General features: G+C 48.6%; 1 protein-coding gene across 1 annotated transcript in view; it reads right to left on the reverse strand.

Annotated features, from left to right (window-relative positions):
• Positions 1-16,070, reverse strand: part of aldh1l2 (aldehyde dehydrogenase 1 family, member L2) — a 146,803-nt gene that overhangs the window by 6,419 nt on the left and 124,314 nt on the right. Inside the window, exon 22 of the mRNA XM_068058744.1 lies at positions 1,814-2,013. Coding sequence (XP_067914845.1) covers positions 1,814-2,013 — 200 coding nt within the window. The remainder of the gene's footprint in view (positions 1-1,813; positions 2,014-16,070) is intronic.

Raw genomic sequence — 16,070 nt, forward strand, 5'->3', positions numbered from 1 at the left:
GGGGCCTGTAGATGCACGGCAACCATAATGGTGGGCTCCCCTTGGGGGCTGCTGCTCGCAACCAGGGGCCTCTACGTGGATTGCACCTGCCTTTTGGTATTGCCTCTGGAGCATACGGATCCTCACGTGCAGAAAATCACACAATGTAGGATGAGCCATACCTATTTCCATGTGATAATAAAGTTGAACCCTGCATGTATTCAAAGGTTCCTAACAGGGCAGCGATTGGTGTTGACGGGTACATCAGCTGCTTTCCTGGATCAACTATGTGGCGTGCCATGGCATTGCCCATCTTGGCCAACACAGAGTGGCACAACATGACCATGATCCTACCAGCTGAATCGATTGCCCCCACCATCCATATAACCTTAATGCTCCTGCCCTTTCTGGCACCCTCTCCACACACAGGGTGCCTAGTGTGCCATTGCCCCCTCACAAACACAGAGCGTACGCTGTCAACGGAGGGATGGTTCACGGTACCTCCCTTCATGCCAGCACAGCTTTCCCTCCAGTAATCCCAAACCCCCTCCCTTTCAGAATGCAGAGACCCCTGCAAATCCCACCTCCATCCTCCCTTCCAGAATGCAGAGTGAGACCCCTGCATAATTCCCCCTCCCTCCCATTCAAGGAAAATTCCGGCAGTGTCGGTTGAGAGGCAGCGGGCTGCATAATCAGCATTGGTAAGTAATCATTGCCATATGCTAATTGTGGTGCCGCCACTGTGCGGCGGGGGGGCCGCACTGAGGCCCTGCCGCTGCCCGTAAAATGCGGCGGGCCCGTCTCAACGTCGTGGGTTGAGACGAGCCTCTCCCCGCAGCATTTTACCGGCCCCCGTGCCGCGACTTGCGGCAGTAACATTCAGCCCATTATTTCTTAGTTTATCTGTCCTATTATTTTTAAATAGCAGTGACATCGGCGAGTTTACAATCAATGGGCACAATTCATGAATCGAGAAAGTTTTGAAGGATCATCTAACACATCAACAATTTCCTCATCTCATTCTTTTAACATCGTGGACAATCAGGTCCTGGAATTTTGTCTATCTCATTATTTTCATCATTACCATTATTTGACTTGTATTGAATCTAATTAGTTCCTCCTTTGATTTATTTTTGATTTTCCTGGTATCTCTAGTACTTTATCCTCATCATTTGCTGTCCAGACCCATACAGAATAGTGATTTACTAAGTCGGCCATTTTTTGATTTTCAATGATATCACCTGTGTCATTAAGGGACCTCCCTCTGCCTCTTAACATATTTGTAAAACCCTTTAATGTTGTCCTTGCTATCCCTTGTTTGTTCTTCTATTCTCTTTCTGCAGTTCTAACTACTTTTTGTATCCCTTTGCTGTTTTTTATTTCTCTTCCAGTCCATGGGATCTCCACTATTCTTTGCTTTGTATGAGCCCTTTCTCTTTTAGTTTTTCTTATACCATCTGCTACTATCTGCTGCACCGCCCTCCCACCAGCTGAATTTAAATTACTTCCAAATTTGAAAATGGCTCAACCCTAACACCAACTTCACGTCCCTTTCAGTGTTTTGCTATTCAAAAATCAATGAGCAAAGCCCCAGGGTCAGTCAGGCCAGGGTCAGTCAGGCCAGGGTCAGTCCTCCAGGGTAAACTATCTCCTGTTCGGTTCTGCCTGTCCTGATGTTCAGTATTATACTCTCTGCTTGATCACAGACAGTGAATGTTCTAAAGGCACCTGTACTGTTCAACAAAAAGCTTAAAATCTCCCAATAATCCCGCAACAGCCGATAAAAGCCTCACCTTTAGCGGGTACTGTGTTTCTGAATAAAGTATAAACTTACCCAGATCTTTCCCAAATCCAGACTGTTTGAAGCCCCCAAAGGGAGCTGCCACATCAGTTTTGTTATACGTGTTGACAAACACGGTGCCAGCATCAAGTGCATCGCTTACATACATCGCTTTCCCAATGTCCTTCGTGAAAACTCCTGATGCTAAACCAAACTCTGTATCATTTGCCCGATGCAATACTCCGTCAACATCTCTGAAACCAAGTAAACACAGAAATTAAAATCAGCACTTCACACTGGAATATACATTTCAACTCATATCTACTTAATTATTTCTCCAAAAACGGATTAAAGTGGTCGTAAAATTCTACTCTCGAGCTTTATCTGATATGATGTGCAAAGTTTACCCACTGACAAGGGAGATTATCTCTATACCCAGGGAAATCTTAAACAAAGTCTATGTACAGAAAAATTTTAAAACAAAGTCTCTATACAGCAGGGTTGTCCAACACAGGGCCCCGCGGGCCAGGATCCAGCCTGCCAAAGGTTTCCATCCGGCCTGCAAATGTATTTCAGATATGAGACATTTTCCAGTGTCTGCTTCTTTCAGACTGACATTTATTAAAAAAATCACACTGTTAGATTCATAGCAGACAGGTGCTAACATCGGGAGCAGCCGTTTCCCAACTTCGGGCAGACTCGAGGTTTTCTGGCGGGTTCCAACGGTTTTTAAAAAAGGCTGCCAGAAAATCCCGAATCTGTCTGAAGTTGGGAAACGGCTGTTCCCGGTGTCAGCGCTTGTCAGCTGTGAAACTGAAAGCATGATTTTTTTTAAAAATTGACCAACCACAAAGCTGCTGTGCTGAGCGCTCCAGCTCCCTGCAACTATCATAGAGAGGGCGGGGGGGGGGGCAGTGACAGTCAGAGAGAGAGGGATGGAGAGAGCGAGAGGGGGGGGACAGAGGTAGGTAGTAACAGAAAGAGTGGTGAGGGATAGAGGGGGCAGAGAGAGGGATAGAGGGGGCAGAGAGAGAGAGAGAGAGGGGGGCAGAGAGAGAGAGGGGGCGAAGAGAGAGGGGGAAGAGAGGGAAAGAGGGGCAGAGAGAGGGAGGGGCAGAGAGAGAAAGGGTCAGAGTGCGAGAAGGGGGCATAGAGGGAGAGGGGGAAGAGAGAGAAACGGGTCAGAGAGAGATAGAGGGGAGCAGAGAGAGAAAGGGAGAGAGAGGGGGGGCAGAGAGAGAAAGGGTCAGAGTGCGAGAAGGGGGCATAGAGGGAGAGGGGGAAGAGAGAGAAACGGGTCAGAGAGAGATAGAGGGGGGCAGAGAGAGAGGCAGCAGAGCAGAGAAAGAGAGCGGTGAAGAGAGGGGGCAAGAGAGAGGGGTCGGAGAGAGAGGGGTCAGAGAGAAAAGGGTCAGAGAGAGAGAAGGGGGCAGAGAAAGAGAAGGGGGCAGAGAAAGAGAAGGGGACAGAGAAAGAGAAGGGGGCAGAGAAAGAGAAGGGGGCAGAGAAAGAGAAGGGGGCAGAGAAAGAGAAGGGGGCAGAGAGAGAGAAGGGGGCAGAGAGAGAGAAGGGGGCAGAGAGAGAGAAGGGGGCAGAGAGAGAGGGGGCAGAGAGAGAGGGGGCAGAGAGAGAGAGGGGCAGAGAGAGAGAGGGGCAGAGAGAGAGAGGGGCAGAGAGAGAGGGGGGCAGAGAGAGAGGGGGGCAGAGAGAGAGGGGGGCAGAGAGAGAGAGGGGCAGAGAGAGAGAGGGGGGCAGCAGAGAGAGAGGGGGGCAGCAGAGAGAGAGGGGGGAACAGAGAGGGGGCAACAGAGATAGAGGGAGCAGCGGGGGGGTCCGAGAGGGAGGGTCGGGGGGTCAGAGAGAGGGGGAGATCAGGCCTGTTTCAGTGCTGTATCTCTAAATAAAATAAATAAAATAAGAAAGGGGGGACAGGGAGAAAGAAATGGGGGGACAGCGAGAGAAAGAGGGGGGACAGAGAGAAGGAGACACAGAGCGAGGACGGCAAGGTGGGGGGAACAATACAGAGGTGGGGAAACAACACAGAAAGGGGGGAGCAACAGAGAGCGGAAGCAACAGAGGGAGGGGGAACAACACGAGGGGGAAACAACACAGAGAGGAAGGTGAACAACACAGAGGGGTGGACAACACAGGGGGAACAACAGAGGGGTGTAACAACACAGAGCAGGGAAAACACAGAGAGGAGGGAACAACACAGGGAGGGGGGAACAACACAGGGAGGGGGGAACAGCACGGAGGGGAAACAAAAGAGGGAGGAGGAACAACACGGGGGTGGGAACAACACAGAGGGGGAGATGAACAACACAGAGAGGACAACACAGGGAGGTGGACAACACAGAGGGGACAACACGGGGGGGGGGAAGAACACACAGAGGGGGGGAAGAACACAGAGAGAGGGGGGAACAACACAGAGAGAGGGGGGAACAACACAGAGAGAGGGGGGAACACCACAGAGAGAGGGGGGAACACCACAGAGAGAGGGGGGAACACCACAGAGAGAGGGGGGAACACCACAGAGAGAGGGGGGAACACCACAGAGAGAGGGGGGAACACCACAGAGAGAGGGGGGAACACCACAGAGAGAGGGAAAACTATTTATTTGGGCAGTTTTAAAATCTTTGTCTTTTGCGAGGAGCAGCCTTGATAGAACGGGGTGCGGAGCGGACTTTCAGCTGAGCGGTCAATTTCAGTAAGTTACAAGTTAATCCCTTTTTTGTTTCGGAGGACCGGGGACTGCTGGGTAGGGGAAAACTATTTATTTGGGCAGTGGCAGTACCCGAGACACTACATGTGTAGTGTCTCCCACCCACCCTCCTCCTCTAACCAAAAAAAAAGGACTCTAGGGTGTTGATAAGGTAAGCTTTTTATTTAAAACTTCAGTCCGTCGGATTGCTAAGCGAACAAGTTTTGACTTTTTTTTTCGTTTGGTTTTTCAGTAGATTTATTGGGAATCTAGAATAGTGGGAATGGAGGTAAAGGCAGTTGTATGTTCCTCCTGCAGAATGTGGGAGGTAGGGGTCGCCAAGAGTGTCCCTGCTGACTGCATCTGCGGGAAGTGCACCCAACTCCAGCTCCTCGCAGACCACGTTAGGGAACTGGAGCTGGAGCTGGATGAACTTCGGATCATTCGGGAGGCGGAGGGGATTATTGACAGGAGTTATAGGGAGGCAGTCACACCTCAGGTAAAAGAAGTAGGTAGATGGGTTACCGTCAGGGGAAGGAAAGGGAACCAGCAGGCAGTGCAGGGATCCCCTGTGGCCGTTTCCCTCAACAACAGGTATACCGTTTTGGATACTGTTGGGGGGGACGACTTACCAGGGATAAGCAATGGGGTGCAGGTCTCTGGCACAGAGTCTGTCCCTGTTGCTCAGAAGGGAAAAGGGAAGAGGAGCAGAGCATTAGTCATTGGGGACTCCATAGTTAGCGGAACAGATAGGAGGTTCTGTGGGAACGAGAGAGACTCACGGTTGGTGTGTTGCCTCCCAGGTGCCAGGGTACGTGATGTCTCTGATCGTGTTTTTGGGATCCTTAAGGGGGAGGGGGAGCACCCCCAAGTCGTGGTCCACATAGGCACCAACGACATAGGTAGGAAGAGAGATGGGGATTTAAGGCAGAAATTCAGGGAGCTAGGGTGGAAGCTTAGAGCGAGAACAACCAGAGTTGTTATCTCTGGGTTGTTGCCTGTGCCACGTGCTAGCGAAGAGAGGAATAGGGAGAGAGAGGAGTTGAACACGTGGCTGCAGGGATGGTGTAGGAGGGAGGGTTTTGGTTTCCTGGATAATTGGGGCTCTTTCTGGGGTAGGTGGGACCTCTACAAACAGGATGGTCTTCACCTGAACCAGAGGGGTACCAATATCCTGGGGGGGAGATTTGTTAGTGCTCTTCGGGGGGGTTTAAACTAAATCAGCAGGGGAATGGGAACCTAAATTGCAGTGCCAGTGTACAGGCTGTTGAGAGTAGTGAGGTAGGGGATAAGGTTACAGGGACGCAAGAGGGCACTGGCAAGCAAGAACTTGGTTTAAAGTGTGTCTACTTCAACGCCAGGAGCATCCGGAATAAGGTGGGTGAGCTTGCAGCATGGGTTGGTACCTGGGATCTCGATGTTGTGGCCATTTCGGAGACATGGGTAGAGCAGGGGCAGGAATGGATGTTGCAGGTTCCGGGATTTAGATGTTTCAGAAAGAACAGAGAAGAGGGTAAAAGAGGGGGGGGTGTGGCATTGTTAATCAAGGAAAGTATTACAGCGGCAGAAAGGACGTTTGAGGACTCGTCTACTGAGGTAGTATGGGCCGAGGTTAGAAACAGGAGAGGAGAGGTCACCCTGTTGGGAGTTTTCTATAGACCTCCGAATAGTTCCAGAGATGTAGAGGAAAGGATAGCGAAGATGATTCTCGACAGGAGCGAGAGTAACAGGGTAGTGGTTATGGGGGACTTTAACTTTCCAAATATTGACTGGAAATACTATAGTTCGAGTACTTTAGATGGGTCTGTTTTTGTCCAGTGTGTGCAGGAGGGTTTTCTGACACAGTATGTGGACAGGCCAACCAGGGGCGATGCCACATTGGATTTGGTACTGGGTAATGAACCCGGCCAGGTGTTCGATTTAGATGTAGGTGAGCACTTTGGCGATAGTGATCACAATTCGGTTAGGTTTACCTTAGCGATGGGCAGGGACAGGTATATACCGCAGGGCAAGAATTATAGCTGGGGGAAAGGAAATTATGACGCGATTAGGCAAGATTTAGGATGTGTAGGATGGGGAAGGAAACTGCAGGGGATGGGCACAAACGAAATGTGGAGCTTATTCAAGGAGCAGCTAATGCGTGTCCTTGATAAGTATGTACCTGTCAGGCAGGGAGGAAGTTGTCGAGCAAGGGAGCCGTGGTTTACTCAAGAAGTTGAAGCGCTTGTCAAGAGGAAGAGGGCGGCTTATGTTAGGATGAGACGTGAAGGCTCAGTTAGGGCGCTTGAGAGTTACAAGCTAGCCAGGAAGGATCTAAAGGGAGGGCTAAGAAGAGCAAGGAGAGGACACGAGAAGTCATTGGCGGATAGGATCAAAGAAAACCCTAAGGCTTTCTATAGGTATATCAGGAATAAACGAATGATAAGAGTTAGAACAGGGCCAATCAAGGATAGTAGTGGGAAGTTGTGTGCGGAATCAGAGGAGATAAGGGAAGCGTTAAATGAATATTTTTCGTCAGTATTTACAGTAGAGAAAGAAAATGTTGCCGAGGAGATTACTGAGATACAGCCTACTAGGCTAGATGGGATTGAGATTCACAAGGAGGAGGTGTTAGCAATTTTGGAAAGAGTGAAAATAGATAAGTCCCCTGGGCCAGATGGGATTTATCCTAGGATTCTCTGGGAAGCCAGGGAGGAGATTGCAGAGCCGTTGTTGTTGATCTTCAAGTCGTCATTGTCGACAGGAGTAGTGCCGGAGGACTGGAGGATAGCAAATGTTGTCCCCTTGTTCAAGAAGGGGAGTAGAGACAGCCCTGGTAATTATAGACCTGTGAGCCTTACTTCGGTTGTGGGTAAAATGTTGGAAAAGGTTATAAGAGACAGGATTTATAATCATCTTGAAAAGAATAAGTTCATTTGCGATAGTCAGCACGGTTTTGTGAAAGGTAGGTCGTGCCTCACAAACCTTATTGAGTTTTTCGAGAAGGTGACCAAACAGGTGGATGAGGGTAAAGCCGTGGATGTGGTGTATATGGATTTCAGTAAGGCGTTTGATAAGGTTCCCCACGGTAGGCTATTGCAGAAAATACGCAAGTATGGGGTTGAAGGTGATTTAGAGCTTTGGATCAGAAATTGGCTAGCTGAAAGAAGACAGAGGGTGGTGGTTGATGGCAAATGTTCATCCTGGAGTTTAGTTACTAGTGGTGTACCGCAAGGTTCTGTTTTGGGGCCACTGCTGTTTGTCATTTTTATAAACGACCTGGATGAGGGTGTAGAAGGGTGGGTTAGTAAATTTGCGGATGACACGAAGGTCGGTGGAGTTGTGGATAGTGTCGAAGGGTGTTGTAGGGTACAGAGGGACATAGATAGGCTGCAGAGCTGGGCTGAGAGATGGCAAATGGAGCTTAATGCGGAGAAGTGTGAGGTGATTCACTTTGGAAGGAGTAACAGCAATGCAGAGTACTGGGCTAATGGGAAGATTCTTGTTAGTGTAGATGAGCAGAGAGATCTTGGTATCCAGGCACATAAATCCCTGAAAGTTGCTACCCAGGTTAATAGGGCTGTTAAGAAGGCATATGGTGTGTTAGCCTTTATTAGTAGGGGGATCGAGTTTCAGAGCCACGGGGTCATGATGCAGCTGTACAAAACTCTGGTGAGGCCGCACCTGGAGTATTGCGTGCAGTTCTGGTCACCGCATTATAGGAAGGATGTCGAAGCTTTGGAAAGGGTGCAGAGGAGATTTACTAGGATGTTGCCTGGTATGGAAGGAAGGTCTTACGAGGAAAGGCTGAGGGACTTGGGGTTGTTTTCGTTAGAGAGAAGGAGGAGGAGAGGTGACTTAATAGAGACATACAAGATAATCAGAGGGTTAGATAGGGTGGATAGTGAGAGTCTTTTTCCTCGGATGAGGATGGCAAACACGAGGGGACATAGCTTTAAGTTGAGGGGTGAAAGATATAGGACAGATGTCAGAGGTAGTTTCTTTACGCAGAGAGTAGTAGGGGCGTGGAACGCCCTGCCTGCAACAGTAGTAGACTCGCCAACTTTAAGGGCATTTAAGTGGTCATTGGATAGACATATGGATGTAAATGGAATAGTGTAGGTCAGATGATCGGCGCAACATCGAGGGCCGAAGGGCCTGTACTGCGCTGTAATATTCTAATTCTAATTCTAAAAAAGAGGGGGGAACACCACAGAGAGAGGGGGGGAACAACACAGAGAGAGGGGGGGAACAACACAGAGAGAGGGGGGGGAACAACACAGAGAGGGGGGGAACAACACAGAGAGAGGGGGGGAACAACACAGAGAGAGGGGGGAACAACACAGAGAGAGGGGGGGAACAACACAGAGAGAGGGGGGGAACAACACAGAGAGAGGGGGGGAACAACACAGAGAGAGGGGGGGAACAACACAGAGAGAGGGGGGGAACAACACAGAGAGAGGGGGGGAACAACACAGAGAGAGGGGTGGAACAACACAGAGAGAGGGGGGGAACAACACAGAGAGAGGGGGGGAACAACACAGAGAGAGGGGGGGAACAACACAGAGAGAGGGGGGGAACAACACAGAGAGAGGGGGGGAACAACACAGAGAGAGGGGGGGAACAACACAGAGAGGGGGGGAACAACACAGAGAGGGGGGGAACAACACAGAGAGGGGGGGAACAACACAGAGAGGGGGGAACAACACAGAGAGGGGGGGGAACAACACAGAGAGGGGGGGGAACAACACAGAGAGGGGGGGGAACAACACAGAGAGGGGGGGGAACAACACAGAGAGGGGGGGGAACAACACAGAGAGGGGGGGGAACAACACAGAGAGGGGGGGAACAACACAGAGAGGGGGGGAACAACACAGAGAGGGGGGGAACAACACAGAGAGAGGGGGGGAACAACACAGAGAGAGGGGGGGAACAACACAGAGAGAGGGGGGGAACAACACAGAGAGGGGGGGAACAACACAGAGAGGGGGGGAACAACACAGAGAGGGGGGGGAACAACACAGAGAGGGGGGGAACAACACAGAGAGGGGGGGAACAACACAGAGAGGGGGGGAACAACACAGAGAGGGGGGGAACAACACAGAGAGGGGGGGAACAACACAGAGAGGGGGGGAACAACACAGAGAGGGGGGGAACAACACAGAGAGGGGGGGAACAACACAGAGAGGGGGGGAACAACACAGAGAGGGGGGGGAACAACACAGAGAGGGGGGGAACAACACAGAGAGAGGGGGGAACAACACAGAGAGAGGGGGGAACAACACAGAGAGAGGGGGGAACAACACAGAGAGAGGGGGGAACAACACAGAGAGAGGGGGGAACAACACAGAGAGAGGGGGGGAACAACACAGAGAGAGGGGGGGAACAACACAGAGAGAGGGGGGGAACAACACAGAGAGAGGGGGGGAACAACACAGAGAGAGGGGGGGAACAACACAGAGAGAGGGGGGGAACAACACAGAGAGAGGGAGGGAACAACACAGAGAGAGGGAGGGAACAACACAGAGAGAGGGGGGGAAACAACACAGAGAGGGGGTTAACAACACAGAGAGGGAGATGAACAACACAGAGAGGGAGATGAACAACACAGAGAGCTGCTCTCAGATGACAGAAACAGCAAAAGGCTGTTAAGATTTGAACCCATTTTGAAGGCTCGAGGTTTACGAAGGAGAAAAGACCAACGGGGTCACCAGATATTGCCTTATTAACTGAAGTCCAGTCGAATGAGCTCAGAAGAAGTGAGGGAAGAGGACGTTGGCTTTGAGAAGGACACCGGGAGATCCAACCCATTGCAACTGGGAGGAGTTTGGGACTTTTAACTGCAAAGATATATTTTCAATGACAACACTGTGTAACATAAAAATGTGGCGTGGGGTTTTCAAGTGTGTTAGTAAGTTAATGGGAAATACCTTTCTCTGAAATTTAGTGTAATCGCTACCTAAGTATTGTCTAGTTATTGTTTATTTTTTATTTCGTTGTTATAGTAAGAGTTTTAAAATGTGAAATCTGGTTGTGTAATTCTTTCCAGTTCCGATGAAGGGTCACTGACCCGAAACGTTAACTCTGCTTCTCTTTCCACAGATGCTGCCAGACCTGCTGAGTAGTTCCAGCATTTCTTTTTTTATTTCAGATTTCCAGCATCCGCAGTATTTTGCTTTTATTATATATTATATGTGTAATTCTTTAATTGGTCTGGGGAGTTCCTATCAATTGTTTTAAAGTTAATGGTCTCGACTGAGGTCGTAACAAAAGTTAGAACTCCCTGGATGATCAAAGATATAGAGATTAAAATGAACCAGAAAACAAAGCTTATGTTAAATGACAGGTTTGTAATAAAGTAGAGAATTGAGCTAAATGTAACAAGTACAAGACTGAACTGGAAGGGGAAATAAGAGGGTCAAAGGGAAGATATGAAAATAGATTAGCAAATAATATAAAAGTGAATCCAAATGTCTTTCATAAACACAGAGGAGTAAAAGCAAAGGTGATCAAGAACCAAATAGATGATCTTGTGGAGGCAAGAGTATAGATAAAGTGATAAATGAGCACTTTGCATCTGTCTTCACTAGAGAAGATGCTGCTGCTAATGTCACAGTAAAGGAGAAGGTAGTCAAGAAATTGGACAGGATAAAATTGATAAAGAGAAACTTACAAGGTTGGCAGTGCTCAAAGGAGAAAAGTCACCTGATGCAGATGGGATGCATCTTAGGTTCAGGAGAGCAGTGGTGAATTGTTATTTTTCCAGACTGGAGGAAAGTAGACAGTAGTGCAAGAGTAGTGCAAAGTAGCAAGACATCCCTGCTCCTGTACTCGAATCCTCCTCTCACTCTGAAGGCCAACATACCATTTGCCTTTTTTACCGCCTGTTGCACCTGCATGCTTACCTTCAGCGACTGGTGTACGAGAACACCCAGGTCTCGCTGCATATTCCCCTCTCTCAGTTTATAACTGTTCAGATAATAATCTGCCTTCCTGTTTTTGCTACCTAAGTGGATAACCTCACATTTATCCACATTATACTGCATCTGCCATGCATTTGCCTACTCACTCAACTTGTCCAAATCACCCTGAAGCCTCTCTGCATCCTCCTCACAACTCACTCTTCCACCCAGTTTTGTCTCATCTGCAGATTTGGAGATATTACATTTAGTACCCTCATCTAAATCATTAATATATATTGTGAATAGCTGGGGTCCTAGCACCGATCCCTGCCGTACCCACTAGTCAATGCCTGCCATTCAGAAAAAGACCCGTTTATTCCTACCCTTTGTTTCCTGTCTGCCAACCAATTTTCTATCCATCGCAATACACTACCCCCAATCTCATGCACTTTAATTTAACATGCTAATCTCTTATGTGGGACTTTGTCGAAAGCCTTCTGAAAGTCCAAATAAACCACATCCACTGGCCCCCCCCCTCAACTCTACTAGCAACATAGTTGCAGAATTCTAGTAGATTTGTCAAACATGATTTCCCTTTCGTAAATCCATGCTGACTCTGTCCGATTCTACCACTGTTCTCCAAGTGTCCTGCCCTAAAATCTTTGATAATGGACTCTAGACTTTTCCCCACTACTGTCGTCAGGCTGACTGGTCTATAATTCCCTGTTTTCTCTCTACCTCCCTTTTTAAATAGTGGGGTTACATTAGCTCCCCTCCAATCTGTAGGAACTGTTCCAGAGTCTATAGAATCTTAACATAAGTATGAAGTGATTCATATTGGTAGGAAAAATGAGAAGAGGCAATATAAACTAAATGGTACAATTTTAAAATGGGTGCAGGGACAGAGAGACCTGGGGTGTGTGTATTTTTGAAGCTGGTAGAACAAGTTGAGGAAGCTGTGAAAAAGACACATGGATCCTAGGCTTTATAAATAGAAGCATGGAGTACAAAAGCAAGGAAGTGAGCTCAACCTTAACACACTGGTTAGGCCCTACCTGGAATCTTGTATTCAATTCTGGGCACTACACATTAGGGAGGATGTTAAGACTTTGGAGAGAACAGAGGAGATTTACTAGAATGGTACCAGATATGAGGGACTTCAGTTCTGTGTAGAGACCGGATAATCTGAGGTTGTTATCATGAGAGCAGAGAAGATTAAAAGATTTGATAGAGGTGTTCAAAATCTTGAAGGGTTTTGACAGAGTAAATAAGGAGAAACGGTTTCCAGTGACAGAACAGTCAGTAACTAGATGGCACAGATTTAAAGTGATTGGCAAAATAACCAGAGGCAAACAAAATTATAGAGTTGTTGTGATCTGAAATGTGCTGCCTGAAAGGGTGGTGGAAGCAGAATTCGATAATCAGTTCCAAAAGGGGATTGAATGAATACTCAAAGGAAAAATCTGTTGGGCCATGGGGAAAGAATTGGGGAGTGGGTGGGATGAATGGCCTCTTTCTGTGCAATCCTGCCAATTAAACAACTATCTGGAGGAGGTGGCTTCACAAATATCCCCATCCTCAATGATGGGGAGCTCAGCACATCAGTGCAAAAGATAAGGCTGAAGCATTTGCAACAATCTTCAGCCAGAAGTGCCAAGTTGATGATCCATCTCGGCCTCCACCTGAAGTCCCCAGCATCATAGATGCCAGTCTTCAGCCAATTCGATTCACTACACCAGATATCAAGAAATGACAGAAGGCACTGGATACTGCAAAGGCTATGGGCTCTGACAACATTCCAGCCATAGGACTGAAGACCTGTGCTCCAGAACTTGCCGCGCCCCTAGCCAAGTGGTTCCAGTACAGCTACAACACTGACAGCTACCCAGCAATGTGGGAAATTGCCCAGGTATGTCCTGTACACAAAGAAAAAGCAGGACAAGTCCAACCCAGCCAATTACCACCCCATCAGCCTACTCTCAATCATTAGTAAGGTGATAGAAGGTGTCGTCAACTGTGCTATCAAGTGGCACTTGTTTAGCAATAACCTGCTCAGTTTGGGTTCCGCCTGGGCCACTCAGCTCCTGACCTCATTACAGCCTTGGTTCAAACATGGACAAAAGAGCTGAACTCAAGTGGTGAAGTGAGAGTGACTGCCCTTGACATCAAGACAGCATCTGGCCGAGTATGGCATCAAGGAGCCCTAGTAAAACTGGAGTCAATGGGAATCAGGGGGAAAACTCTCCGTTGGTTGAAGTCATACATGGCACAAAGGAAGATGGTTGTGGTTGTTGGAGGTCAATCATCTCAGCTCCAGGACATCACTGCACGAGTTCCTCAGGGTAGTGTCCTAGGCCCAATCTTCAGCTGATTCATCAATGACCTTCCTTCAATCATAAGGTCAGAAGTAGGGATGTTCGCTGATGATTGCACAATGTTCAGCATCATTCTCGACTCTTCAGATACTGAAGCAGTCAGTGCAGAAATGCAGCAAGACCTGGACAATATCCAGGCTTGGGCTGATAAGTGGCAAGTAACATTCGCGCCACACAAATGCCACACAATGACCATCTCCAACAAGAGAGAATCTAACCATCTCCCTTTGACATTCAATGGCATTACCATCGCTGAATCCCCCATTATCAATATCCTGGGGGTTACCATTGACCAGAAACTGAACTGAAGCAGTCATATAAATACCGTGACTACAAGAGCAGGTCAGAGGCTAGGAATTCTGCGATGAGTAACTCACCTCCTGACTCCCCAAAGCCTATCCACCGTCTACAAGACACAAGTCAGGAGTGTGATGGAATACTCTCCACTTGCCCGGATGGGTGCAGCTCCAACAACACACAGGAAGCTCAACACCATCCAGGACAAAGCAGCCCGCTTGATTGGCACCCCATCTACAAACATTCACTCCCTCCACCACTGATGCACAGTGGCAGCAGTGTGTAACATCTACAAGATGCACTGCAGCAGCACACCAAGGCTCCTTAGACAGCACCTTCCAAATCCACAACCTCTACCACCTAGAAGGACAAGGGCAGCAGATGCATGGGAAAACCACCACCTGCAAGTTCTCCCAGCCACACACCATCCTGACTTGGAACTATATCACTGTTCCTTCACCGTCACTGGGTCAAAATCCTGGAACTCCCTTCCTAAGGGCGGCACAGTGGCGCAGTGGTTAGCACTGCAGCCTCACAGCTCCAGGGACCCGGGTTCGATTCTGGGCACTGCCTGTGTGGAGTTTGCAAGTTCTCCCTGTGTCTGCATGGGTTTTCTCCGGGTGCTCCAGTTTCCTCCCACAAGCCAAAAGACTTGCAGGTTGGTAGGTAAATTGGCCATTATAAATTGTCACTAGTATAGGTAGGTGGTAGGGAAATATAGGGACAGATGGGGATGTTTGGTAGGAATATGGGATTAGTGTAGGATTAGTATAAATGGGTGGTTGCTGGTCGGCACAGACTCGGTGGGCCGAAGGGCCTGTTTCAGTGCTGTATCTCTAATCTAATCTAATCTAATCTAACACTGTGGGTGTACCTATACCACATGGACTGCAGCAGTTCAAGAAGGCAGCTCACCACCATCTTCTCATGGGTAATTAGGGATGGACAATAAATGCTGGCCCAGCCAGAGACGCCCACATCCCAGGAACAAATAAAAAAAAATTCTATGATTCTAGACAGGGTTATTTTAAACAAAATATCTTAATATCCAGAGAAATCCTGCTTAAATTCTTTCAGAACTTGTTTCTGTCTTGAATACATAGCAAACAGGAAATTTCTCCACAGTCTCCCTTTCCCCATCAATTACTGCAAGACCCATGATAAAAACAAAAGATACCAGAACATAAGGTGCACTATGCGCTGTGCTTGTGCCATTATATTAACAAAGTAATTCATGACAACGCTACTTCATCGGTCACGTCATCAGGATGCGCCGCGGTGCGCACATGCGCAGACGGTCTCATGCCCCCTGCGCATGCGCTGCGGTCCGGCTGACCAGGACCGCTTTGCGCATGCGCACACAGTCTCATCTCTGCGCATGCGCTGCGGTCCGACCTGCCAGGACCGTTGTGCGCATGCGCAGAGGACGTCATCGCGTTATTTCGTCTTCCTCGCCGACGCGCCAGTTTGGCCTCTGCGCATGCGTCAAAGCTTCGGCGCGACTTTTTGAAAGTGGAAGGAGGGGAGGTTTCGTCGGGCATTTTCTCGCATTTTATCTGAATTATTTATTCGTTTTGGAGACTTGCTTCATTTTTATTTGACACAGGAGATTGTTCCAAGGTAAGTTGCTCTGCCTTTGTAAGTTGCTCTGAAAACATTTCCATTGTCTGGGCCACCGCATGTTCTCCAGTCCCTGTTGTGAGTTGCTCTGAAAACATTTCCATTGGCTGGGCCACCGCATGTAGCAGGATGAAGGCACAGTGACTGTGATTTCTGGCGCCAAACAGTACACACTGCAGATACATGATGGCCAGGCTACCTGCAGCTGCAGCTTCTCCATTCAGACTTTGTTGCCCTGCAAACATGCTGTTGTTGTGCAGAGGCATCTGGGTCTGCCTTTGGACAGGCTCGCCCCCAATTGTCGCTGGCGTGCATCTCAGACACCAACGACGACAGGCATGGCTGCTGCCATTGTGATTACAGAGGAACAGCCAAGGCCCCTCAGCCACAATGAAAAATACCGCTTGCTTTCAGATCAATTGTACCAGGAACAACAG

This window comes from Heterodontus francisci, chromosome 27 (assembly GCF_036365525.1).
Source record: "Heterodontus francisci isolate sHetFra1 chromosome 27, sHetFra1.hap1, whole genome shotgun sequence".
Classification (NCBI taxonomy): Eukaryota; Metazoa; Chordata; class Chondrichthyes; order Heterodontiformes; family Heterodontidae; genus Heterodontus; species Heterodontus francisci.